Source organism: Lycorma delicatula, chromosome 7 (genome assembly GCF_047948215.1).
Source record: "Lycorma delicatula isolate Av1 chromosome 7, ASM4794821v1, whole genome shotgun sequence".
Lineage (NCBI taxonomy): Eukaryota > Metazoa > Arthropoda > Insecta > Hemiptera > Fulgoridae > Lycorma > Lycorma delicatula.
This window is the reverse complement of record NC_134461.1, coordinates 138,787,278-138,812,715: the sequence shown is the minus strand read 5'-3', so window position 1 is coordinate 138,812,715 and position 25,438 is coordinate 138,787,278. Positions and strand designations below refer to the sequence as shown.

The following is a 25,438-nucleotide window of genomic DNA, read 5'->3' as shown; positions in this document are numbered from 1 at the left end:
ATACTCCAAGTTTATGTGTGTGAAAGCTAGCGCATGCGCATTGTGTTTTCAGTACATGCAAGCAGCATGTGTGTGTTAATCATCATGTTTGTGGTGAAGAGGAATGTTCAGTGTGTATTGTAGCTTGCTAAGTTTAAGTTAAACGTGTTAAGAGTGAATACCATTGTGAGTTCAATGAAAATAACATTTGACAATGGAACAAACAAATCAAAGAAACAGGCAGTCTACTGAAGCAAACACGTCCAGGATGGCATCAGTGTCTGATTAAAGGATTGAAGCAGTGTGAACAAGTTTCTTGCATAGCCTGAAGAAATCAAATCTGTGTGGAACTATTCTAGATAGTTGGGCATTTCTAAAACAACTGTTCACAATGTGTTAGGTTTCAAAATCATGTCAGTAAGATAGTTATGTTTCACTGCATACAAAATTCAGGTGTTACAACAATATTACCCACATGACAAAGTGAAACGATTTGATTTTGCTGTAGACATTTCAGATAGGTTAGAGCAGGATGATGATTTTTTTAAACGATTTCATTTTATTGATGAAGCAACATTTCATGTTTCTGGATGAGTACATCGGCATAATGTTTGTATATGGGATACTGAACTTCCACATAACGTTATTGAACATCAGCATGAAGTGAAATGTGTTTTAGTAAATGTGTGATGCACTATTGGATGAGACAGAGTTATTGATCCCCTTCTTTTATGCTGAAAAAACTATTGTGGGGAAAATCTTCCTCAATATGTTAGAATGATATGCAGCACCCCAAATACCAGAGAATTCCATTTTCCAGTTTGATGGAGTTTCTCCACATTTTGTCACAATCATGCAGCATTTTCTTAACAAAACATTTCCTCAGCAATGGGTCAGATGAGAAGGGTGGATTGCCGGGCATCATAGTCTCCAGATCTTACTGCAAAAGATATATCCTGCAAATATATATATATATACAAATAAAAAAATAAAAGAAGGAGATAAGTATCTTAAATAATTTACTTTTTCTTTTATTTCACACAATCAAATTTTTTTTATATCTTACACAGAAGAGCTCTCAATCTCCATTTATGCAGAAAAATGTTGTTACTATGTTATCTGCTTTTCCACTTCTCTTACCAAAGCATGTACTACCTTTCAATCACCTGAAGATTCATTAAAATACACAGAAGAACTGTCAGTTCCAAATCCTTTGAGGAAAAATCTATTTTAACACATCTCTATTCAGGATGTTGAAATGTTCTTGAAATGAAAAAAAATTAAATGTTCTTTAACATTTCTTCAAGTAAAGTGAAATTTTCCCAGATTCTTTTTGGTATTTGGTGATAAATATTTATCTCATTTTCAGTTATGGAAAATCCAATCCTTAGCTACATTTGAACAATACCAGGTCTTTATTATTCTGTTTAGGTATTCCATGTTTGCTACATTAATATTCCATTAAACTAATTCACACTCTTTAATTTTTTCAACCTTTATCATAATACAAAAGGTATAAACACTCTATTCTGTTTAATACATGCAATTTTGTTTGATAAAGCACTAAGTTTTAGAATCATCTCAATTTGACCATGACACACTTTCAGTGAATTAGAACCTAAATTCTTCTCCATTTCTTTATTCTCTCTTCCTTTTTTATTTAATATTTCTCTATTATATCCTTGAGAAAAACAGTGCCTCCTGCAGCATATTCCAAGATAGTGTTTCTTCTGTTTTTTAATACTTGCTTCCAATCTTTATTTTCGTATTTATTGAAAGTCTTTGAGAAAACATAACAAACATACCATGAAAATTACTACAACAAATACAGCAATTAACACTTCCTGTAGCTCTTTGTACTGTTTTTAAATACATTATGCAAAATACATAAATACAAACTCAATATTTAAACAGAACAACAAATTTAACTCAGTAGAAGAATATTAATTTTAAATGGTGGATCTGAACAACAAATAGAAACAAGTTGGTTTAAGTGCACAAAACAGTTAACTTTTAAATACTGAAAATAAAGAATATCTCTGCCCAGACAATCATGAATCTGTAATACGAGGGTGAATCAAATATAAACAGTCATTTTTTTTAATAAATTTTTTGATTAATAATATTCACAATTGATACTTTCATCATTTCTCTATATAGTCTCCTTCATGGTCTACACACTTTTGCCACCGATTTGGAGGTCTCAATATTCCTTGTTTATGAAACTTTTGAAGTCATAAAAAGTTGTTTACAAGTTGTCAACCAATTGTGCACACACTCCTCAATTTTTTAATCATCCATTTCATATTTTAAAAAATAATAATAACAAACCAAGGTCAACCTCTTGCACCCATTAACATCTACCTACAGCAAAACTACAAATAATGTATTGAAGACAGGAGTCCTCAAATCTGCTCTAAACTAGAGACATATAAATTATAGGATTTAAAAATATCCACAATCCTGCCACTCTTTTTGTTAATCTTATTAAAATCTACATTTAAATTAGTGCAAAGGACAATATTACGCCTTCCCCTATCCAATTCGGTTAAACTTTGATTAAGAAGATTGTGTAATTCATCCAAATCCCCTTGTGGTGAGTGGCACAGTGATAACACTTATCATTATGATAAGACTTGCACAAGGCTTATGGTCATACCAAAACTGCCCAAGAACCAAAAGCTTATTCCGTAACCCATATACAGCTGAAGTTGCAATAACACTACGTATTTTGTTTTGCATAATTATTACACGAAATAATATTTGTTTGCTCTTTTTAAGAACCTGTTTTAATAACAATCTTGCATAATATTAAATAATAGCAAAAACATTTTTTGTGGTTAATAAGTATTTTATGTTTATTGTTCACTAAATTTAATAATTTGTTGTTTTTTTTTTGAGATGAATTTATATTAGAATAACTCCCGATGTACAATATTATTTTAACTGATTATTACATACTCAAAAATAGCGATAGTTTTTTTATGTAAACTTATCCTTAATTATTTATTATGTCTACATCTAGATAGAAAAAAATTAATGTTGCGGTTTTGCAACTTCAGCAGTAATGAATATTCAGAATGTCTCATTGTTATTGACATCTTTATTCATCACATAAAACATTGTCTTACATTGATCTTCTGAAGAAAAACCTTTGCTAATATGTATGGATTTGTTTAACACCTTTCAGAAGATGAACAGATGATACCATACTTTGGTTGCCATTCTTGTAAAATGTTTATGAAAGGAAAACATTTGTGCTTTGACTACAAGGTAAACTGTTTATGTTGTTCACAAAAATACTTTTCAACTTTTCCTCAAGTAAAAGAAGCAGAAGTAAATTCTAGCCTTGGATTAGGTGCTTCAGTTGTTCAAAATTTATTGCACTTGTAGACAATCCTGGAAAGCACAGCATTTAGATTTTTTAGTTCATATAAGTTGTTAAGTTTACTGAAGAAGGAAGACTTTTTTGCAACTGGAACAGTTAATGAAAATAGAATTAAAGCTTGCCCTTTGGAAGATACTTTATCTGTGTATAAGGAACCTCATGGGACATATGATTATCTATTTGATACTACCAATTCAATTTTTATTATAAAGTGGAATGAAAACTCTCCTGTTATTGTAATTACAAATTTTCACTCCAGTGAACCTCTGAATAATTCCAAAAGTTATTCTTAGGTAAAAAAAAATGAAAATTTCAATCCAACAGTTGTATTGCTATACAGGTGGTGTTGATTCACTGGACAATGGTGTCAGCAACTATAGAGTGACAATGAAAGGAAAAAAATGTGGTGGCCTTTGTTTTAAACTTTCTTGATGTAGTTTTAGTAAATTTGTGGAAGCTTTATCAATAGGTCCACAAAGAAAAAGTCAAGAAACTAAAATTTTGATGATTTGTAGTTATCGCATTATCATCAAAGGCAAATAACATGGAAGAAATTGCTATTCCATAAATGCAGAGACTTAGGTGACCAATAGTTTTCAACTGCAACAACTCAGCAACACTAAGTTGACAAGCGTCTTCCTGAAAAAAATGTAAATTAACAGAAGAATCTTCTGTTGAAAAAGAACAACAGCATTTTTGTATAATAAGTGTAAAGTTGGACTTCACCCAAAATGCTTTATTGATTACCATAAAAAATAGACTTGTTAAAAATTAAAATGTAAACATTTGATTTATATTGCATCCTAATTTCTGTTGTTTAGTTTTTATCTAGATTTTAAAAAATATAAAAAAATAATAAGCCAAGTGAGTTTGTGTTAATTTAGATACCCTTTCCTGTTGAAGTTGCATTTTCATAACATTTCATTAAAATATCTGATAGTAAAAAATCACATATATGATTTGTAAGCATCTATAAACCTAAGAAATCATTTTGCAAGTAGAGTGCGGCAAAATAAGGGTTAAACAATGAATTTTACAATTAAAAAATTACTGTCCTAATCACTCATCTCATTAATTTCTTAATGATGTGACAATTCATTAGTTATAAACAATTTTCCACACAAAATTGTTTTGTGAACCATTAACAATTCTACCAGTCTGCAACTACCTATTCAAAGCTGTCAATTTATTTCCTGTTATTACTTTTTGTAACTAGATAATTTCAGACATTTTTTTGTTTTTAAATTTACTAATACTACTTGTATATAGCCACTTTTCAAGGGAAGTCATTTAATATTGCCATTACTAGATGTAATCAAATCCTTTTTTAATTCAATTTTTATGCAACTTTAAATTACCAGGTTCACTCATTTTAGTTACATTTACGTTATTAAAATTAATAATTTCCTTCAACCTATTACAAATAATTTGTTTACTCTATTTATTAGCATGATTGCTATATCTAAAGTTCTCCAATAACCTTTTGTTAATAAAACTAACTTTTTTCCTAAATAATTTTTTATTTCTTTATGAATAATACAGTTAGCATGTTCCACCAAATAACTAATGACTGTATTTTTCCTTGGATATGGAATACAATTAACAATTAAATTAATTTTCTCTGTTTAGCCTCTGGAATCACCGTAAGGCATTACTTCAGAGGATGATATGTATGAATGTAAATAAAGTGTAGTCTCAAGTCTGTTATTCCTGAGATATGTGATTAATTGAAATCAACTACCAAAGAACACCAGTATCTAAAATGTAGTATTCAAATCCTTATAAAATAAGTACCTTTACTGGGATTTGAACCTTAGAGCTCTCGACTTCAAAATCAACTGATTTGCGATGAACAATTTAATTAACTGAAAAAGTTGAAGGTATTTTATGCAAAGCCTCTACAATATTTTACTGTAATTATTACGAGAAAGCACACCATTTACTCCCAAAAAAAAATTAAACAGTCATTAATTATGAGTCTCACAGCAAGCTGAACAGCCTCCTGAGCAACAGTATTTATTGGGGCCCCAGGTAAAATCTTAGATTCCACATAATATATGTCATCCATTTTCTTTTCAAGAATTGCTGCAAATTCCCTACTGTGGATATTCCCATTATTACCTACCAGCTTATTCAATGAGGCTTTGAAAGATTCAATACCATCAGAATCCTCACAACCAACCATTAAATTATAATTTTTCTTTAAAGCTAAATCATTACTATTTAATTTGTGTGAGTTATTACACAATGTTTTTAATTCATCTTGGATCTGATAATGTTTTAATATTAATTCAGTTATACTATCAATCTCATCACTACTATGACACTTAAAGAGGAGAAAAAGTGCATTGTTCATCTTTCTGTTTATCTAAATATTTGCAACTACATTGAATAGATGTCCTCTTTAACCTCTGCTCCACGGCCAATATAATTTCTTCTTTAACTAAAACAAGTTTAGAGAGATAACATTTTGCCTTCTAAGATCATCCAAATCCTGCAACTACAATCTTATTATTTTATTTAAGTTTATAATCTCTTGCTGTAAGTCAATAAGTGCATCATTATTACATTCATGAATAGTAAACTATTCATTCTCCATCTCAGCAAGGTACTGCAAATTAATCTGACATGCCCCATATACACATAAATTAGAGCCCTTATTGGGGAAATTCAATGGTTTCAGATTGTAACATTTAAAGTGTACCCACGCATGACACCTCAAACAAGAAATACTAGCTGCCTTAACAAATCTATTACAGATTAAACACACATAATTGAATGCCATAATTAAATTTAATGACAAACAAATATTTAATTATATTATCAAGTGAGATTAAATGATAATTATCAGTATACCAATATATAAATGTTTATATACTAAACACAGACTATTATATAAAACCTCATATACAATAAAGCTTTAGTAAGCAGTTCTTAATAATTTCAGTCCAATAAATTATCATTTATAGTCACTTATCTACAGCACTGTTTTGAAGTCATACATGAATAAAATCATAAGATATTACCAAAACGTTAAATGTTCTATCAGCTGTGTCATACCAGCATACAGTTTAAATAATTATATTAAATCAATTGAAACAATAAACAATTGAAATTATAAGAAGTCAGTATCTAGAATCTAAAGTACAGTAGTTTAAAATAGATTTTATCAGTGAATTAATAATTCCATTTCAATAAAAAAAGAAAAGATTTTTAATAAAATAAAGTAATACTTTCCCAAATCAAGTCACACCACAAAAGCTACTATTCTTTTCTGGATAGCATGACATAAAAAATCTTCTCAAAAACCATCAAAATTAATTTTTATATTAGAACTCAAAAACACAGGTACTGTTCTCATTATCTCTATAAAAAAGAAAATGCACCTTGATACAAGATTAAAACAAAAGTAAGGTTATGTAAAAGTACAAATACGATAACAAATATGATAATTTTAGTTATAAAGTACTTAAAAACATTATATATAACAAGTACAGAGGAATAAAAATAATTAATAATTTTTAAAATGACAAAAAAACAATATAAATGCGTTAAGAAATATTCTTGATCACAGAAGCATCTAAAATTCCCCATCTCTAAAGTGTAACAAAATGGTCTTTGCAACAATCTATTTTCAATGTGTTGCAAAGTTCCCTTGTTGGATTATCTCTAATGATTAACTGTTTTTTTTTTTGTCTTCAGTCATTTGACTGGTTTGATGCAGCTCTCCAAGATTCCCTATCTAGTGCTAGTCGTTTCATTTCAGTATACTCTCTACATCCTACATCCCTAACAATTTGTTTTACATATTCCAAACGTGGCCTGCCTACACAATTTTTCCCTTCTACCTGTCCTTCCAAAATTAAAGCGACTATTCCAGGATGCCTTAGTATGTGGCCTATAAGTCTGTCTCTTCTTTTAACTATATTTTTCCAAATGCTTCTTTCTTCATCTATTTGCCGCAATACCTCCTCATTTGTCACTTTATCCACCCATCTGATTTTTAACATTCTCCTATAGCACCACATTTCAAAAGCTTCTAACCTTTTCTTCTCAGATACTCCGATTGTCCAAGTTTCACTTCCATATAAAGCGACACTCCAAACATACACTTTCAAAAATCTTTTCCTGACATTTAAATTAATTTTTGATGTAAACAACTTATATTTCTTACTGAAGGCTCGTTTAGCTTGTGCTATTCGGCATTTTATATCGCTCCTGTTTCGTCCATCTTTAGTAATTCTACTTCCCAAATAACAAAATTCTTCTACCTCCATAATCTTTTCTCCTCCTATTTTCACATTCAGTGGTCCATCTTTGTTATTTCTACTACATTTCATTACTTTTGTTTTGTTCTTGTTTATTTTCATGCGATAGTTCTTGCGTAAGACTTCATCTATGCCGTTCATTGTTTCTTCTAAATCCTTTTTATTCTCGGCTAGAATTACTATATCATCAGCAAATCGTAGCATCTTTATCTTTTCATCTTGTACTGTTACTCCGAATCTAAATTGTTCTTTAACATCATTAACTGCTAGTTCCATGTAAAGATTAAATAGAGATAGAGATAGAGAACATCCTTGTCGGACTCCCTTTCTTATTATGGCTTCTTTCTTATGTTCTTCAATTGCTACTGTTGCTGTTTGGTTCCTGTACATGTTAGCAATTGTTCTTCTATCTCTGTATTTGAACCCTAATTTTTTTTAAATGCTGAACATTTTATTCCAGTCTACGTTATCGAATGCCTTTTCTAGGTCTATAAACGCCAAGTATGTTGGTTTGTTTTTCTTTAATCTTCCTTCTACTATTAATCTGAGGCCTAAAATTGCTTCCCTTGTCCCTATACTTTTCCTGAAACCAAATTGGTCTTCTCCTAACACTTCCTCCACTCTCCTCTCAATTCTTCTGTATAGAATTCTAGTTAAGATTTTTGATGCATGACTAGTTAAACTAATTGTTCTGTATTCTTCACATTTATCTGCCCCTGATTTCTTTGGTATCATTACTATAAGACTTTTTTTGAAGTCTGACGGAAATTCCCCTTTTTCATAAATATTACACACCAGTTTGTATAATCTATCAATCGCCTCCTCCCCTGCACTGCGCAGTAATTCTACAGGTATTCCGTCTATTCCAGGAGCCTTTCTGCCATTTAAATCTTTTAATGCTCTCTTAAATTCAGATCTCAGTATTGTTTCTCCCATTTCATCCTCCTCAACTTCGTCTTCTTCCTCTATAAAACCATTTTCTAATTCATTTCCTCCGTATAACTCTTCAATATATTCCACCCATCTATCGACTTTACCTTTCGTATTATATATAGGTGTACCATCTTTGTTTAACACATTATTAGATTTTAATTTATGTACCCCAAAATTTTCCTTAACTTTCCTGTATGCTCCGTCTATTTTACCAATGTTCATTTCTCTTTCCACTTCTGAACACTTTTCTTTAATCCACTCTTCTTTCGCCAGTTTGCACTTCCTGTTTATAGCATTTCTTAATTGCCGATAGTTCCTTTTACTTTCTTCATCACTAGCATTCTTATATTTTCTACGTTCATCCATCAGCTGCAATATATCGTCTGAAACCCAAGGTTTTCTACCAGTTCTCTTTATTCCGCCTAAGTTCGCTTCTGCTGATTTAAGAATTTCCTTTTTAACATTCTCCCATTCTTCTTCTACATTTTCTATCTTATCTTTTTTACTCAGACCTCTAGCGATGTCCTCCTCAAAAATCTTCTTTACCTCCTCTTCCTCAAGCTTCTCTAAATTCCACCGATTCATCTGACACCTTTTCTTCAGGTTTTTAAACCCCAATCTACATTTCATTATCACCAAATTATGGTCGCTATCAATGTCTGCTCCAGGGTAAGTTTTGCAGTCCACGAGTTGATTTCTAAATCTTTGCTTAACCATGATATAATCTATCTGATACCTTGCAGTATCGCCTGGCTTTTTCCAAGTGTATATTCTTCTATTATGATTTTTAAATTGGGTGTTGGCAATTACTAAATTATACTTCGTGCAAAACTCTATAAGTCGGTCCCCTCTTTCATTCCTTTTGCCCAACCCGTATTCACCCACTATATTTCCTTCCTTGCCTTTTCCAATGCTTGCATTCCAATCTCCAACTATTATTAAATTTTCATCTCCTTTTACGTGTTTAATTGCTTCATCAATCTCTTCGTATACACATTCTACCTCATCATCATCATGGGCGCTTGTAGGCATATAGACGTTAACAATTGTTGTCGGTTTAGGTTTTGAATTTATCCTTATTACAATGACTCTAGCGCTATGCGTCTTGAAATACTCCACTCTCCTCCCTATTTTCTTGTTCATCACGAAACCTACTCCTGCCTGCCCATTATTTGACGCTGAGTTAATTACTCTAAAGTCACCCGACCAAAAGTCGCCTTCCTCTTCCCACCGAACCTCACTAATTCCTACTATATCCACGTTTACCCTATCCATTTCCCTTTTTAAATTCTCTAGCCTACCAACCTTTTTTAAGCTTCTAACATTCCACGCTCCGACTCGTAGAATGTTATTTTTTACTTTTCTGGTGACCCCTTCCTTAGTAGTCCCCACCCGGAGATCCGAACGGGGGACTATTTTACCTCCGGAATATTTTACCAAGGAAGGCGCCTCCATTATTGCTTTTGAAAATGCAGAGCCACATTTTCTTGGAAAAAAAAAACAGCTGTAGTTTTCCATTGCTTTCAGCTGCGCAGTACTCAGAGGACTGAGTGATGTTGATACGGCCGTTTAAGTCGTCCTGACTCACGCCCCTAACAACTACTGAAAGAGCTGCTGCCCTCTTTCAGGAATCATTCCTTAGTCTGGCTCTCAACAGATACCTCTCCGATATGGTTGCACCTTCGGTCCAGCTACTCTGTATCCCTGAGCACTCAAGCCCCCTCACCAACGGCAAGGTCTCATGATTCATAGGGGAGGTAACTGTATATAAAGTTTATGTTTTTGTCCATGTCGATTAGTGATGACATTAATTTAAAATTTTTAACTTAGCAATGAAAACCGAAGCAAATTTGATAATAGAAGTTAAAAGAACCCCTTCAAACCGTTACTGTTGTCTGAAAGACCTCTGAAAACGTTTTCAAGTTTTTAAAAATGTTTTATAATACAATTTGATGTATTGTAGAGTTTTCGACATACACAATCAGCTATAAATATTCATTTTATTTTATATTTCCTTCCTTATAAAGTATTGACTCTAGTACAAAATGTATGCATCAATGTCACTGACTGATATTACATACTAGATTATCCTTAAATATTTAACACTAGTAATTACTAGGTGTTATAGAGAGAAAAAAAATTAAATAATGATATTTCAAAATGTTTAATGGTATTTTTACCATTAAATAATAATTATTTTGTTATAATTTAAGGATGGTAAGCAGTAATTACATTACTTACGTAGTGCATTACTTTTTGTACAGATAGTTGTACTCTAGTAATTGGAAGAATCGTGGAATGAGTCATTCGTTCGATTTGATTCTTTAATCGGTTTGCAGGAGAAACCGATTCTTTTTACGATTATGAACAATGAATTGGATATGCGAGAGGAAACCAAATCTATCTCAGTTATGATTCGATTAGATACGTATCAATCTTTCTTATGCATAGCTTGTGATGGGGGATCCTCCTGCCATAATAAATTCTAGCTTGCATTGTTTACTTCATATCCACAAGTGATGCATAACTTATTACATCACCACCACTAATGTTTATTGAACATTCGGCAAATTTATTACACTGCTGATTATAAGATATTTTCAGTAACTGTGCTATTTAACAAAGTTAATCTTAAACAATTAAATTTTATCTGTAAGCCCCAAAACACATTTTTTATGTTTTATCACCAACTACAGCGAAATGAGAGCTAAGTAACATATTTTTAAATTTCAAATCATTAAAAGTATTTATATCTTTTTTTTCTGTTTGACCTCTGGAAGTACCGTCAGGAATTACTTCAGAAGGTGAATATGGGTGATATGTATGAGTGTAAATGAAGTGTAATCTTGTACAGTCTCAAGTTGACCATTTCTGAGATGTGCGGTTAATTGAAACCCAACCACTAAAGAACACCGGTATTCAAATCCGTATAAAAGTAACTGCCTTTACTAGAACTCTGGACTTTGAAATCAGCTGATTGGCAACATGTTCACTGCTAAACCAACCCGGTAGGTAAAAGTATTTAAAATAGAAAATTTATCTTAAATTAATTTCTCTAAAATAGTAAATGACAAGATGAATAATTATTATACATGACATAAATAATTAAGCTGACATCAATGTCAAATTGTACAGGACAAAATCAATCATTCAAAATAATATAGCCTGTACTGTACTTATTTTTGAGCGAGCCATTCATTCCGTCTTTGTTTTTTTTTTATTACATCGATAGTTATGATTTATACTTACTTTGATGTTTTTACTAATACTTACACAGACACACACACAAACATTTTGTTTTTAAAATTTGTTGGTTCTATTATCACAAAAAATTAATGAAAAATAATAATAAAAAATTATTAATACTTTTCAAAGAAATTATAAATACTTTTACATGGAAAAATATAATTTTTTTGAAATTTGTTGATATTCGTCTATTTTGCCATTCAGTTATTAACTATCCAGCTTTTGAAAACATTCGTTCAGAGGAAACAGAGGTAGCAGGAATGCCAAGTCTAGTTTGCATTATTTTGAATAATCTTTGATAAATTAACTGCCTTTCTTTCCACCAAGAGATAGGAGTTTGTGTTCTTGAGATGAGCGGTTCATTTATATATTTAACTACCTCTAAAATTCCTGCTACTGTTGGGTTTGAATTAGTTAAAATTGGTACATTTTTATCAAAATTCTCCCATGCAGTTGAAATGCAGGGTTCAATAAGTTCTTGTTTGATTTCCAAAAAAAAAAAATCATTCCACGTATTCATCATTAGTATATATTATTTTAATAATAATAATTATTATTATTATTAGATATATATATATAAAATTATTAATTTTGAATACTTATATAACGTCAACTTAATATTAGATGTTGGTCATCATGTAAACAATTTGGCGGCAAGCACTTTCTTGTAGTTATTTTCGTTTACGAATGCAGGAAGATTTAGTTTCTTTCGTCTTAAAGTATTGCACTGGTATTTTGTTTGGTAGTATGTACGTAGTATTAAATGAAAGTTTCTGCTTTCATTGTTGTGAAGTATAAAATTTTGATCCATGAAAAGGGATTTTGTACAATGTAATGTTTTGAGGTTAGAACAGATAGTATTTTTCATAAAATAAAGTGTATTTCTTGTTAGAACAGGTCAAAACTGCATAAAAGATAGTCAAGTTTAATTAATAACCGTTCTACGTGTAAGAAGTATGATGTGCTGCAATCCAGACGATATTGTTGGCAATTTGCTTTTATTGGATTTGCCTTTTGTAAATGTTTTGAGAGAACGAATTGTGGAATTCAATAATGTTCTATTTAATCAAAGTGAAGAAAGAAGAGAACTATTGTGTGAAATTATTTCTTTTATTGACAACGATTTGAAATTGCATTTGGCAAATATAGAAAAGGATGAACTTGAAAATGGTATATTTTTGAATTAATTTTCTAATTTAGCTCTGTGTGCAGTGTAAATTAATTTACTAAGTTACAATATCAGTATTGTTATTGCTTTGTATTGATGATTAGATTTAATCTTAATCTTGGGTACTCTTCTGTTATAGTCTTTATGTAATTTAAATTATCCAGTTTTATTGTTAATTGGTATTTGTTTACAATTTCCTTAGGGAATTCTGACCTCTGTGTTGGAGTAATGGCTTTCTTGTATTTGGTTTGAATTCTTGTCATAACTGGATACACAAGTAATCATTAAAAAAATAAAAACAAAAATTGTGGATCATTCCAAATTTGTACTTTGCTATGAGTTTTAAACAACAAAAATGTTATCATAATGTATTTTCTTATATATCATTCCTTGAAATAAATGAGGTATATAAGTAACTTATTTTTGCATTGTTATCTAAACCAGAGGTTCCCAAACTTATTTTTCTCATAGACCACTTTCATAATTTTGCTGGTTCCGGTGGACCCCCTGCAGCTACATTTTTACCATATTTCCAGTCAACTGAAAATGTGAAGATTAGATCTAACTATGAAAATTTGCGTTACGGCTGAGTTCCACGAACTACCAGGTTCGAAAAAAAGTGAGAATTGATTGGTTAATTTTTGATTGACTGTGCTGTGAGTGGATGTCAAAAAAGTAAAGTTGGCAAATCAAAAAAAATGCTTCCATCCAACTTTACATTTTTGACATCTACTCACAGCACAAGAAAGCAATCAATTCTCACTTATTTTATTTAGAAAACTTCCCATTCAAAGTGGTAAAAAGCAAAAGAAATATAGTATATTTTTTTGTGTTGCATTTATTCAAATATGTAATCATTACACATGTAAAACAAATTGTTGGGGATGTAGGATGTAGAGGGTATACTGAAATGAAACGACTAGCACTAGATAGGGAATCTTGGAGAGCTGCATCAAACCAGTCAAATGACTGAAGACAAAAAAAAAAAAATCATTACACTATTAATTATTATTGTTAATCATATTGCAATGTAATATAATAAAGTTGTCATAATATAATTAAAACATTATCTGCCTGGATTGATACGCAAAGTCAAGCCAACATTTTAGTTCTTCACTATCGAAACCAGATGAATTTTCGTGGACCCCCGCTTACGAATTGTGAACCCCCATTTTTATGTCACGTCAACGTAGACCCCCGTCGAGTCTCCCGTGGACCCCTGGAGGTCCACCTGGACCACTTTGGGAATCAATGATCTAAACAAAAGCAGAAACTTTTTTTTAAATTTGTTATGTTTATAAGAGTCTTATTGTGTTAATAAGATTGACCAATCATTCTCATAAATATTTATCTTTAGTAGAGCAAATTTTGTATACTGTTACTTAATGAATTTGATGATCTCTCAGTCACACTCTCCTCCCTCTCATACTCTGTGAGAGTATGTGTGTTGTAAAAGGTATCAGAAGAAATTATGTATAAGGAATCTATAGTAGTGCATTATATCCATTCTAAACATCTGAATGACGTGATGTATTTGAAAACTTATTTTTACTAATTATAAAGTTAGTATTTCTCAATATTAATTTTAACAATTTTTTCAAATTCTTAATTGAAAATCAAGTTGAAGAAGGTGTTAATAAACAAAATACCTTTTGGTTGAACATAGAAAAGAAAATGTGACAGTAAATTGAAGAATGTTAATAAGAAATTATCTAATAAATATTAGTATAAGTATTACCTGTTAGAAAAACCATTTCAGAATATTCTTTAAAGCAAAAGATAAAAAAAGCCCTGTTCTGAAATACACATATTTCATCTTTTTAGTGTTAGTTCATTCCATTCTGTTAATTTAGGCATTACTGTACAAATTCATACAATGGATATTCTGTTATTGTAAGTTGTAGCCATTTCTGATGTAAGTTTTTACACAAGTTATTTAGATTGATGATTGATGATTGAGATGTTTTAATTTAATTTTATTTAAATTATTTAATTATTGTCTTTTTTCAGAACTGATCCAGTTTTATTTCGGATTGGGTTTTATTAAAAAGTCTGAAGAACCATTTATATCAGTGAGTCCTAAATTTTGTTCTTGAAATTTTTTTTGTGGATTCTATTTCATTTATTTTCCTGCACATAGTAGGCTCATTAATTATTATTGTTCAAAATTATGTAACATTAACCTTTTAAGCCTAAACTTATGTAAGCTTGGAAATGGAAACGCTACATTGTTTGTCAAAGTTGGGGGTTTATTTTAAGAGTTTCAAGTGACATAAATGGTATTTAAACAAATTATTTATATATTTAATAATATGATCTGTAATTTTATTATTAAATTAAATTATTCAGCCTGACTGATTAGTTTTTAAGCATACTCTACATTTGAAAAGTAGGAAGTATAGAAAGAAGTATCTGTAACAAGACACTAATTGCCCTCAGTGACTACTAGTTTTCAGGAGGAATGTATAATATTGCTTAAATTTTTAAAGATATTTTTGTGGTCAAACTTGAACCTGTTGTACATTTAAAACACGTACGATATTGTTGATTATTGACTTATACTAATTTGACAGCTATATTGCGTAGGCTGTAGCATGCCTAGCAAATAAAATTGAATCTCATGCTTAGTCCAATTGAAAAGTATAAAATTCAAAGTTTATTGTTAATCTTAAGAATGTTTACCGATCTCAAAATTATGAGTAATTTAAGATTTTTAAATGATCTTAAATTCTTTTTACAAAAACTTGGCTGATTTGAGATGTAATGTGATAAGTTTTTTTAAGGGTAAAATATTAGATTTAAAAAGAAAAAAGTACAAATCAATGTCCACTGCATGATTGAGATGGGAAGCCATAGGGAAAAATGAGAAAATTTCCATTTTTTCAAATATTTCCAGAAATAAGGATTTATTAAAAAAATTCAGGAAAACTTCTATAAACTTATAAATTCAACTTTAATTCAGTCTTTGTGTTTTTTAAAGTTTATTTTCAGATAAATTTTCTGGGCATTTCCTTATCTATCCTATTTAAAGACTGTATAAGATCAAATTGTAGTCATAAATGAGGCATTCTTCCTTTATAGTGAAAACAAAAGCTAAAGTAATGTTTTGTCATTAGACTTTTTGGGCATTTTCTTATCACAGCTCAAAAATTGTGTAAGGTAAAATATACACCAATTAGTGTGTGGAAAGAATATTTCTTGTTTTGTATTGATGTGAACATTTTTCTTTAGGGATGTAATAAAGTGTCCAAGTTTCAATTCCCATCACAATGTTGCAAAGGAAGTAATTTCCTTTGTCACAATAACATTTCAGAAGCTGCTCACAACATTCCTTTCGTTTTTTGTTCTTTTCTTTGAGTTTACATGGCACCCATCATGATTTTTCAGCAGTCCAGTTGTACAATAATGTGCCCTTCTTGTTCTTTCGATAGGCTAGGCGTACCTGGATGGTGGATGCATTGTTGTGTAATGCAAAGGTCATTTTGACTCATCAGTTTATATTCATCTCCTTTTGGTGCTTCTCATTAGTTACAGACCATTTGAACACTGCAAAATTCATCCTTAATACTTGCTTTATCAGCATCTGATGTAAAAAATTTTATTGCCCACCTATTCACAGTTTTATCGCTGTAAAAGGCTTTTAGAAGATGATGAATGTTACTTTTTGGCCTGTTAAAACTAAATCGCTGCACATTAATTTAGTTGCATTGACATAGCCGGAATATTTGACTCCATATCAATGGGGGCTGGAAAAAATGAGAGGGCATGGTTCTTTGAGTTTTGGAGAGTTAGTAGTAGGGGGAAATAAAGCCACAGATGGCAGCACCTGTTGCTTTGTGCGACATTTTGTTCTCTCATTATGGTCCAGTATGCATTACATTTCAGCTGCCTCTCATTAAAGACTTATGTAAACACTAATTTTATTAAAAAATAGCCATTATAGAAAATTAAAATTATAAATAAATGTAAAAAAAATTCCTTTCAAAATTTTTTAAGTTTGCAAGATGATCCTAAAAAATGTTGTTTAATTGTTAAGCAACAAATTAATTTCAGATAGGTTGACTTCATTTTGACTGCAAATATGAACATTTTATTGAACTATAATTTCTCAAAATATTTAGTAAGTTTAATTTAAATTAATTTAATAAATAAAAGAAATTAAATTAATGTTTATTAAAATGTTATTTATTTGATACCTTAACGTTTTATTACAGGGTAATATGGGTATAGCTGAACAATGCAATGTTTGGTCCAATGTTATAAGTTGTCTGAAGGGTCTTCAGAGTCAGCCCAGTTTAAATGAAAAATATGAAAACTGTAACCAGAGACTAATTATTAATAAAATAATTCATAATCCTGCATTTAAGGTATTACTTATTCTGTGATATGCAAGTTGGTATGTGTAAAGTATTCATTTCAAAAACAAATTTTTTAAATAAAAATAAATAAAAAATAATTTCAAAATTTAGATTTAGTTAAAATTATAACAAAAATAATTCATCTAGTGATGTTTAGAATAACTTATAAATTGTTATTTATATGCATTCAAGGGATAAAAGTATTAAAAATATTTAACATTTTTCAAAAATGATTTTTTTACAAAATTTATCTAACATGAAAAAACTGTATTGGGCATCTTGTTGTTTCTGAATGAACATTTAAAAAAGGATGTAATTTTTGGTTGAAATGAACAAATCTGAGTAAAATATTTGGTTTGTAAGGATTTACATGCACTAGTTTTGCACAAAATGTTTTTGTATCTGTTTGTGTACAGTGAAACAGATTTTAGCTGATTGATGGAAATGACAAAACCTCAGAATTTTGTAAATATTCTAGCAGTAAATTAACTTATATATAATATTAAGAGTGAATAATTGTAACTGAGTAAATAACTATTCGGTTACACTGAACGGTTATAAACAATACTTAAATACTGTAGCAGTCATTTCTTCACAACTACTGTCCCTTCATATTGTATTGTTTTTTAAACATCTGTAAAGGTGCTGTAGGAAATGTACACATTTTTTTTAAGATGAAAAGTCCATAAAATTTTATTTCATTAATAACTTCTGATATTTTTTCATATTTCATTTTTTATTGTTATTATTGAATTATTATTATTGTAATTTTTTTTTCAGTCAGAAGAATTATTAATAAATCAATATATTTAAATAAAAATAAAAAAGTGGATGAAGTCTGATTCGAACCAATGTACTTTCCCTGTTTAAGATCCAAATATTTCATTAATTAAAATTTAATTTGGCCATAACTCTGGAACCGATGAAAATAAGTACCAGTTATTTCATTTTTTAGAGCTTTTCAACAATATAAGTACCACTTATATTGTTGAAAAGCTCTAAATTAATGTTTATTAAAATGTTATTTATTTGATACCTTAACGTGTTATTACAGGGTAATATGGGTATAGCTGAACAATGCAATGTTTGGTCCAATGTTATAAGTTTTTCAACAATATAAGTACCACTTATATTGTTGAAAAGCTCTCAATGAGTTCTTATTACTGCAATTAGGAAAAAGTCCAAAATCCAATTTTTTTTTGGATTTTGGGCATTTTGGACACTTTTGGTTCAGTCAATTGCAATCAAAAGGGAAGGTACACAACTAGATGTCACAACAGTCCTAAATCCAAAATCTCAACATCCTACAGCTAATCGTTTTTGAGTTATGTGAGATACATACATATGTACGTACATACATAAGTATGTATAGACGTCATATCGAAACTAGTAAAAATGGTTATTTCCGTTGAAATCTGAAATTTTTCATGATCACAATACTTTTTTTACTTTGTACAAGTAAAAATGAAAAGTGCACTGGAGATAAGCATTAGGAATATGGTTATAGTTCTATTTAATGTAAATATGATGGGCAGTGACAATGAAAGCTTAAAAGCTTTATGTGATACATCAGTAAAGCCCAAACATTTAAGGATCGTGTAAAGCCTGATTACTTATTTGTCAAATAATAAAGCATAGATGATGAGTAAAATTCATTAATGGGAAGAAGCTTTTTATAAACAAAAAAAAAATGTTACGGTAGGCAACTACCACGCACATCCCAAATTGACAAATTTTAGCAGTGTACCAAATTTGTTTCTTACTTCAAAACATTAAATCTGTTTTTCAATGTATGGATCAAGGTGTGATTGGAATATTTTAGAGATTCATTTTATCTCAGACATATCTTATAATTTATTTACAAATAATGTGCAATTTAGCTTCAATTTACATGCAGAAGTGCTTTAAAAAAGCAAACTTATTCCATTTCAACCTGGTTATGGACTTCAGTGAGAATAACATTTCTTTATCAGAGTGGATTAGGAGCCAAAACATTAATATTTTTGATAAATGTACTTGCTGAGTTAGATGATTATGGAGTTAAAATAAAAGCATTACAACTTCTGGTATATTGATGTGAAATCTTTATTTAAATTTCTACTTATACATCAGAAGGAACAAAGAATTCTGATGATGGAAGTACTATTTCTGATATTACCAGAATAATCTTTCATGGGATGAAGCTGAAAAAGGATTAAAACTTAACTTTTTTTTGGAGCCATGTTTAGATTAAATTGGTGAGTTAATTTCTACATTTAACAACTCATTGAAATAAAAAAAAACATTTTTAAACATGAAGTAAGTGGTCAAATTCACATTTTCATCTATTTCAATAGCATTTAAGATAGATTGATTTAATTCTTAGCTGATTTTGGATTAAATTTTGTCAAATTTGAGTTAAGTCTTTGCAGATGGCAGGGGTCTGGAAGAGCTGTACTTCAGTTGGCATCTGCAGTATCAAGTTAATCAATTGTAGACTATTCATTGTCCCAGCTATATATCTATACTACTATTTCTTGTTGTTATTTGATGAAAACATTTCAGAATATTTTTATATATTTGATATACTACCTGCAAAATTAAAAAAAAAAAAAAAAATTAATTTGAATGTATTATTTAATATTTATTATTTCAGTGATAGCTGATCATTTCCTTACATATAGTATTCATTTTAACCGTTATATTTAGATTAATAAAATTTATCTATGGTCTTAGGTGAATTAACTCAACTGTTTTAATGTTCAATTAAAAACATCAATTTTCATTTATATGATTTAATTATTTACTTTATAAATCTATTACCGTATGAATATATTATGAAATATTGTGAGAAACTGTGGGTTAATTAATTATGAAAATGTGGGTTAATGTTAGATTATTACTTTATACTGCTTTATATTAATAACAATTTAGTGTGACAACTTAATTTTAAGAGTTTTTAACTTTTATTGTTTTATTTAAAAAAATTATCTTAAAGTGGTAAAATTGCTGATGACATATAAAATGTGAATATCTTTAAAAATATGATCTAGACTGGTGAAAGACTGAAAAGTGTGATCACTTTTTCTTTTTTGATGATTTTTGTAATTCTGACAAAACTGATTATGCTCACAAATGAACAGAAAAATTATTCTGATTTGGATTGATAATTGAATGAATAGTGCGTGAGTGTAGTAAATATTAAGTTTTATGTGATTAACTAGAATAAAGTTACACTGAAGGTCCATAAGCGTATGTGTAGAATCATGTGTTAAAAGGTTCATTACTTTTTACCAGAATGAAAACCGTTGTGTGTTTGTAGTAAAGAGAATTGATTTCATAAAATAATGTGTATTTGTTTATGTTTACAGGAAACATTAAATAAACGTATAACAGTTGTTAATAATGTTGAATTTAAGAAAAATTTAATCAACATAAATAATATTAGAGAAGAACTTCTAGAAATTAACAATAGTATAAATGAATTAAATGAAATTCTATTATCACATGAAGAGGTTTGTTTTATGTATTTAAATTATTTGTAAGCTAACCTACTATTACTATTATGTTGTTAACTTTTGATAAATTATCTTATTTCTTTTTAGGATAAAATATTTGACAAAATCAGTTGTGCTGAAGATTAGAAAAGAAATTAGTTTGATTTAATTCTTAGCTGATTTTGGATTAAAATTTGTTGAAATTTGAGTTACGCCTTTGCAGATGGCAGGAGTCTGGTAAGAGATGTACTTCAACTGGCATCTGCAGAATCTAATTAATCAACTGTAGACTATTCATTGATCCAGCTATATCGATAATACTATTTCTTATTGTTATTTGATAAAAACATTTCAACATATTTTTATATATTTGATATACTACCTGTGAAATTAAAAAAAAAATTAATTTCAATGTATTATTTATTATTTCAGTGATTTCAGCTGATCACTTCCTTAAGAGTGTTGATGTTTTTAGTAGTAGGTTTGAATTTATGCAGTATGCAATGTGCTCAATTCCTTTTTTGTACAAACAATTTATGAAAACTGCATAAATACCTTTTAGACTTTCTTGTTAAATAATATTTAATTGAAAGAGAACTAGATTTTTTATTTGCTTTAATACAGATGAATATTGTTAAACTTTTTTTAAATTGATTATTGGCGATATCATTGTTTAAAGATCTACTATTCATAAAATAATTACCCAAATAACCTGAATTTTAATGAAGATAAAAATAACTCTTTCAGTCAATTTGTTAATTAGATCTTTTTCAGATTTGTTTTATGAAAGTTATTAAGCTCAAAAATTGTCTTTGAAAAGATGAAGGGAAAAACTCTTTTCCCAAGTTTTTTATTTAATGAAAATGTTGTATTTTTGGTTGATTTGATTTTTCTTATAAAAAATAGAGCAGTTCTAAGGCTGTATAGTGATTAGCATGTTGGCTTGTAAGCTGGTCCTGGATTTATTTCCCACTGGGGTTTTATTATCATTGAAAAAAAAATACATTTTGTTTTTATTGGTACCTGTACTATTTTATTATTGGGCTAATGCTTAATAATCAGGTATTAGGCTGATGTGGTGAAATAAGTTAATCCATTATATATTTTTATAAAGAATTTCTTTTTTTGGTAGCATATTTACAGAATTTTTTTCAGCTTGCCTTATAAGTAAAGTTTCCATATCTTATAAAAGATCTTTATAAAATTCAGATTTAGTTATTTCCAATAATGTCTAGTTACCTGAAGCATTCTAGAAAGTGAAATATGGAACAAGTTATTAATTACTGTGTATTTATTAGTAAAACAGAGAATTTTTGTTTTTTAATGTACTTATGTTAGCTTTTCATTTTAAGGATATTGATGAAAGTTCAGCACCTTTATCAGTAACAGAGGAGTTAAAAAAGAGTGATCATGAAACTGTTCATATACTTTTAACTGAATGGGTTAATAATATCAAATCAAGAGGTTCATTTCATCATGACATGAATTACGTAGCTCACTTTTCTCAGCTTTCATCTGGTTATGAATCTGACCATGATGAGTCAAATTTTGAGGATTCGTTTCATAAAGATTTCAGTGCAAAAATACTATTATTATATAATAATTGTAAATCAGTTTCAGAGGTAGATATAGAAATTTATATATTTTTAGAATTAAGCCTATTAATTTATATGTATATATTTTTTTTTTACAGAAGAAAATGAACAATGTGTGAATAAGTAATAAAATTGGATTTATGCTTCTAAAAATCTACTACTGATCATTATTCTTTGCTCTGCCAATTCAGTTAATTACAGGATTGTGACATCCATAATTCCTAAAAAAAAATTTCATATATTTATTATCTTATAGAATTTAATTCTCCATTAGATGTAATAACTTCTTGAAAAAGTGAAAATTCTGAATAGTGTACAATGTTGGAGCCAGACTGTTTGTAGTTTAGGGGTGGTATTTAAAATAATTTCACTACTTTGTCATGGAAATTATGTTTTTTCAATTTTGAACTTGCACAAAAATTGGAGAAAATGGGTACAACAGACAGAACCTTGTTTAACCAAAATAATGTGGGCCGATTCAGTTCCAAATAAGCATGAATGTTAGAAAATAAATTTCATGTTCTAGGGATGATAAAAAAATGAGAACTTTTTAATTCTGCTCACTATGGTTTTTGACTGAGTTCCATCTTTTACCTATGCGATGGCAATAATATCTGCAATGTGTAGTAATATTTTCAGCCATATTAAACACATAGCTCAAATTTGGCAGCCAAGTAATTAGGTCATATTTTATTACAAGTGATGATTTATTTTGTCTGAAAAAGATGGAACTATTGATTTTTATTAAAACTTGAATAAAGTGTTGTAAAATGGTGAAGATGTTAGAGAAGTATTTTGGTGAGGATTTTATGTTGACAACAAGGGTTTATGAGTGTTAAAAATGGTTTTAAGAAGGCTGTGGAGTTGTTGAAGTTGACAACAGGGTTGATATCCAAACACAACTACAATCAATAAAAATATCAAAATAAAGAACATAAGATCAGTTATCGAATTACTATTAGAGAAGTTGCTGAAGAGGTAGGAATCTCTTGTTGCTCGTGAAACAGTTTTTACTGATATTTTGGTTATGAAATGAATAGGAACAAAGTTTACTCCAAAACTGTTCAATTTTAACAAAAGTAGCATTGCAGAACAGTTGTTGATGAAATTGCTGTTGACTCTGAATTACTTGAACATGTCATAACAAGTGATGAAATATGGATGTACAGTTAGGATATTGAAATGAAGGTCCAATCATTCTAAGGGAAGCAGAACAAAAGGGTTGAAGACTGAAAAAGCATGCCACATTCAAAAGAATGTATGTTTTCCTTACTGCTTTTATCAATTACAGTGATATGAACTCTTCTCACAAGATTATACAGTTAACAAAAAGTGTTACTTAGAAGTTTTATGCTGTTTACATGAGGCAAATGAGTTCTGAAGAAAACAACCACAAATGTGTGAGGAAACACTTTTAGCAGCGGGATAACGCTCCAACTTATACTTCACTGTTAATTTGTGATTATTTAGTACAAAGGAACAACAGACCGATTGTTTAGCCTCTGCATTCTCCTTACATCATTTTTTCTTGTTTCCACTGATTAAAAGGAAAAAAAATTGCGACTATAGATGAGATAAAGGAAAATTGCTTAGTAACTAACTTTAGGCTATACTAAAAAATGCTTTCTATAAATGTTTTGAGGATTGGAAGAAACACTACTTTGAAGGGAATATAATTCATATAGAAGAATAAGTAAATTTTCTTGATAAAATTTAAAATGGTACAATTTTTGTGAAATTCATTTCTTGGAGATTTCTGTTTCTTTGCATCTCCCATTTCATGAAATGTTAAATCTATCTTTGAATAGCCTTATCAACAGATTTTCCTTGTTCATGTATTCATAAAAATTAATGTTGAACAGATGCAACTGATTCTAATTCTGCGCACTGCTGAATGCACTTTGATTTTTTGTTGCACACCCATGGGTACTTTTGTTGTACCCATGATTCAGCAACCATGAATGTGTTTCGTTTATATATCTCAAAGTCATGTTGAATCCATTTCCTGTACATAAGGCAAAATTTTAAAAGGTTTCTTTACATTCTACCACATCCAATAATTGATACTCAATATTTGTAGAGCTGTGTTTTTTTTTAATTCTAGCATTCTTTTTTGTTAATCCTAATTATATGATTACATTTGGTACTGATTTGTTTTACTTCATGTTTTATTTATATAGTTTTTTAATATAGTTCTTTTGTTATTTTTTGCAGTTTATTTGTAGTCTTAAAGAAATAAAAGAGGAAACAAATAAAATTCTGACATCTATTGAAAATGAAGATGCTGTAAAAAGTCTTTTGTCATATATACATGCTTTGAAAGGAATTATGGAAGTGTAGAAATATATTTCTCTGAACATCATGGAAGATATATTTATTTATATTTTGTTACAGAATGTTTAATTTAAAGATAGTATGTTATATTAAAATAAATTCTTTATGTGCTTTAGAAAAAAAATTTCTCTCAACTGCCGATATAAAGGTGTAAAATATATAATAACGCTGCCAATGATAAATAAATATTTATTATGATTATACTATGATTAGTTTTTTATTTATTTATGTGTTATGTGATTAATGAAAGGTAAAATATATATTAATGCTGCTAATGATAAACTAATATTTATTATGATTAGTTTTTTTATTTATTTATGTGTTATGTGATTAATGAATAAATCTATTATTTTCATTAAAAATGTTATATTATTTAATATTATTAAGTACCAACTTATCAGTGTCAGGGTTTTGGTCACAACAAAATTGGTTGCTTGAGGGAACAAGTTTGTGCACATTGCAGCTGTATAGGAAATGATGAAAACGCATTACTGAAATTGGAAAATGTATTGTAAGAGTTCAAATTTGGCAACGTCTTGAGAATGTCCCCTTTATAAGAAGGAACAGACAATTATTAAGAATTTTTACTGAACAGAAAGTGTCCTTTCCTGTGGTTCTTTGGGAATACAGAAAATCCCTCAACACATGAGGAATCTGGTACAGCCCATTATTAGTTTTGTCCAGAATCTTTCT

At 29.4% G+C, this 25,438-nt stretch overlaps 1 protein-coding gene across 12 annotated transcripts in view; it reads left to right on the top strand.

Annotated features, from left to right (window-relative positions):
• LOC142327363 (uncharacterized) overlaps positions 1–25,100 on the top strand; it is a 159,800-nt gene extending 134,700 nt beyond the window's left edge. For 7 of the 12 annotated variants that reach the window (XM_075370343.1, XM_075370347.1, XM_075370348.1 and 4 more), the window contains 6 exons: positions 12,707–12,984; positions 14,993–15,054; positions 17,197–17,349; positions 20,691–20,834; positions 22,169–22,438; positions 24,626–25,100. In XM_075370343.1, the coding sequence (XP_075226458.1) occupies positions 12,771–12,984; positions 14,993–15,054; positions 17,197–17,349; positions 20,691–20,834; positions 22,169–22,438; positions 24,626–24,751 (969 nt within the window). In that variant the 5' untranslated portion in view covers positions 12,707–12,770 and the 3' untranslated portion in view covers positions 24,752–25,100. Of the gene's footprint in view, positions 1–11,383; positions 11,577–12,691; positions 12,985–14,992; positions 15,055–17,196; positions 17,350–20,690; positions 20,835–22,168; positions 22,439–24,625 lie in introns of those variants that run through there. The other 5 variants (XM_075370342.1, XM_075370351.1, XM_075370346.1 and 2 more) reach the window with 4 other exon arrangements.
• Positions 25,101–25,438: the final 338 nt, after the last annotated feature.